Source organism: Macrobrachium rosenbergii, chromosome 22 (genome assembly GCF_040412425.1).
Source record: "Macrobrachium rosenbergii isolate ZJJX-2024 chromosome 22, ASM4041242v1, whole genome shotgun sequence".
NCBI lineage: Eukaryota > Metazoa > Arthropoda > Malacostraca > Decapoda > Palaemonidae > Macrobrachium > Macrobrachium rosenbergii.
In genome coordinates, this window is record NC_089762.1 from 2852476 (window position 1) to 2854975 (window position 2500).

General features: G+C 34.0%; 1 protein-coding gene across 1 annotated transcript in view; it reads right to left on the minus strand.

Moving 5' to 3' along the window:
- LOC136850539 (neural-cadherin-like) overlaps positions 1-2500 on the minus strand; it is a 31262-nt gene that overhangs the window by 18200 nt on the left and 10562 nt on the right. The window contains exon 2 of the mRNA XM_067124123.1: positions 423-566. Coding sequence (XP_066980224.1) covers positions 423-566 — 144 coding nt within the window. The remainder of the gene's footprint in view (positions 1-422; positions 567-2500) is intronic.

Below are 2500 nucleotides of genomic sequence, written 5' to 3' on the forward strand. Positions count from 1 at the left end.
ATATATATATATATATATAGTATATATATATATATATATATATATATATATATATATATATATATATATATATATATATATATATATATATATATATATACTTCACATACACAATTGTTCTGTGCATTAGTAGAATTACTAACAGGACCTCATTCAAACCGGATGGTATCTGAATAAATATCTCCACTAGATACCATCCAGTTTGAATGAGGTCCTGTTAGTTGATATATATATATATATATATATATATATATATATATATATATATATATATATATATATATATATATATATATATATATATATGAGTGTATGAGTATATATACAGAGTAACGCAAAATGATTCATGACCCTTAAGAACGATGTCATTTTCCAAACATGAAATTTAGTGACCTTGACCTTCGAGTCAAAACAGCACTCACTTTCATCAGGGTCCCGAGCAGCAACGGAAAGCAGAGTAGTTCCCACAGCTTCATCCTCAGGAACCTCGGCTTCGTATAGAGGCTGGTCGAAGAACGGCGGGTGCTCGTTGCTGTCGGCAAGACCGTCTCGGATGAATTTGGTCACTGCAATGCGTGGGAATTCTATTGTTAGTAAAAGAGCGGATTGATTTATCAAATGAACACTTCTCAAAAGGTCGTTAATGAGTTCAATTCTGAACAGAATATATACAGAATTTAGGCCAAAGGCCACGCGCTGGGATCTATGAGGTCTTTCAACGTGTAACAGGAGGAAAACCTCGCAGTTTGCGCTATTAATCAGCTGTTAGGAGAACGTGGAAAGTAAGGTGGAAGAAAGAGAATATGGACGGAGGTACACTAAAAGGAATGAAAGGGGTTGTAGCAGCTAGGAGCAGGAGAGACGCTGCAAAGAACCTTAAGTAATGCCTACAGTGCACCGCATGAGGTGCCCTGGCGGCACCACCCCCTACGGGGACCGCGGGCGATGCAGCCGTGTGACTAAATGGCTTTTTCCAATAACCGCGATGAGTTCAGCGAATCGCATCGAGTTCTTGTTTATTAAAAATATTTTGAATTGAGAATGACGGTAAAGCCTGAGCCCTTTTATGAACAATCCGTTCAAAACTTGGGGAATTACCCAGTTAATTTTTATTTCTAATTCATTTCATCATATTCCATGACATTTCAGAAAGCATTAGTGAAATGAATTTGCGTGTGGGGTTGATATCAAATTATCTGAATGTGTGTATATATATACATATATGTATATATATACATATATATGAATATATATACTGTATGTACATATACATATATATAATATACATATATATACATTATATATATATATATATATATATATATATATATATATATATATATATATATATATATATATATATATATATATATATATATATTTACAAAACAATTTTATATCAACGCCACACGCAATTTCATTTCACTAATGCTTTCTGATATATCATGGAATATGATTAAATGAATTAGAAGTAAAAAATAACGCACATATATACTGTATATATGTAAATGAATATACTAATGTTATGAATTTATGTAATGTACATCATAACTGGCTAACAGTCTTTCAGGCTGTATTTCAAACAAGCCCCGAGATCAACTGAGTAAATGAATGCACTATAAAGCAGGATTAACGTTCTGGAATAAGCACGGCCATGTGGTAAATAAACATATAAATAAATATAACCTAATACATCCGTCAAATAAACGAGCATCATTACAATTCTGAAAATCCGTCCCTTCCGTAGCACAAAAAATCCCCGTTGGATTTGTGAAAGTTTAATATTTTCCATTCAGGGATCTCATATGAATAAAGCTGACATGTCAGAGCGTAAAGTCAGGAAATTCAGAAAGTTACAAATGTATCTGCTGACAAGTAAAATCGGATGGATGAAAGAAATAAAAATACGATATCACTTTTCAAAAAGTACTTCATTTTCACTAGCGTGAGATGAGCGACAGAACTGAGATCTGATGACGAGGCAAGGATGATTTATAGTAAAAATTAAGCTGCGGTAAATTAAGATTTGATATACATGAAACTATTTTGATAACAGGGTAGAGATAAGGATGATTTAGTTTCTAACCATCTGAATGAATTATATAAATGCCCAGTATCTAGCCCAGCCTCACTGACGAAAATAAATCACACAGTGCGAAAAAAAAAATACTGTTACTGGCTCCTCAAAGATTGCAAAACAAGTCGGCCTTGTCTCGGAACGGCCTCTTGCTTCTGGAAAGCCAGTAAGATTTTATGACCAGATTAAATAACCCCCGAACTGAGGGATGCAGATTAATTGTAGACGGATCAATAAGTCAGGAAGAAGTTTGGTATCGTAGTTAATGACAGCCATGTTCGTGTGCATTTTGGTTCTACTGTAGTGACGTCACACCTAATCGTGTTCGTGGTTAGTTATCGGGTCCCACCTACCCAGCTGATGGATGAGATCTCAGAATTGACCGTACTTTATTTGATGTCACTAAACTCAATATAGTATATT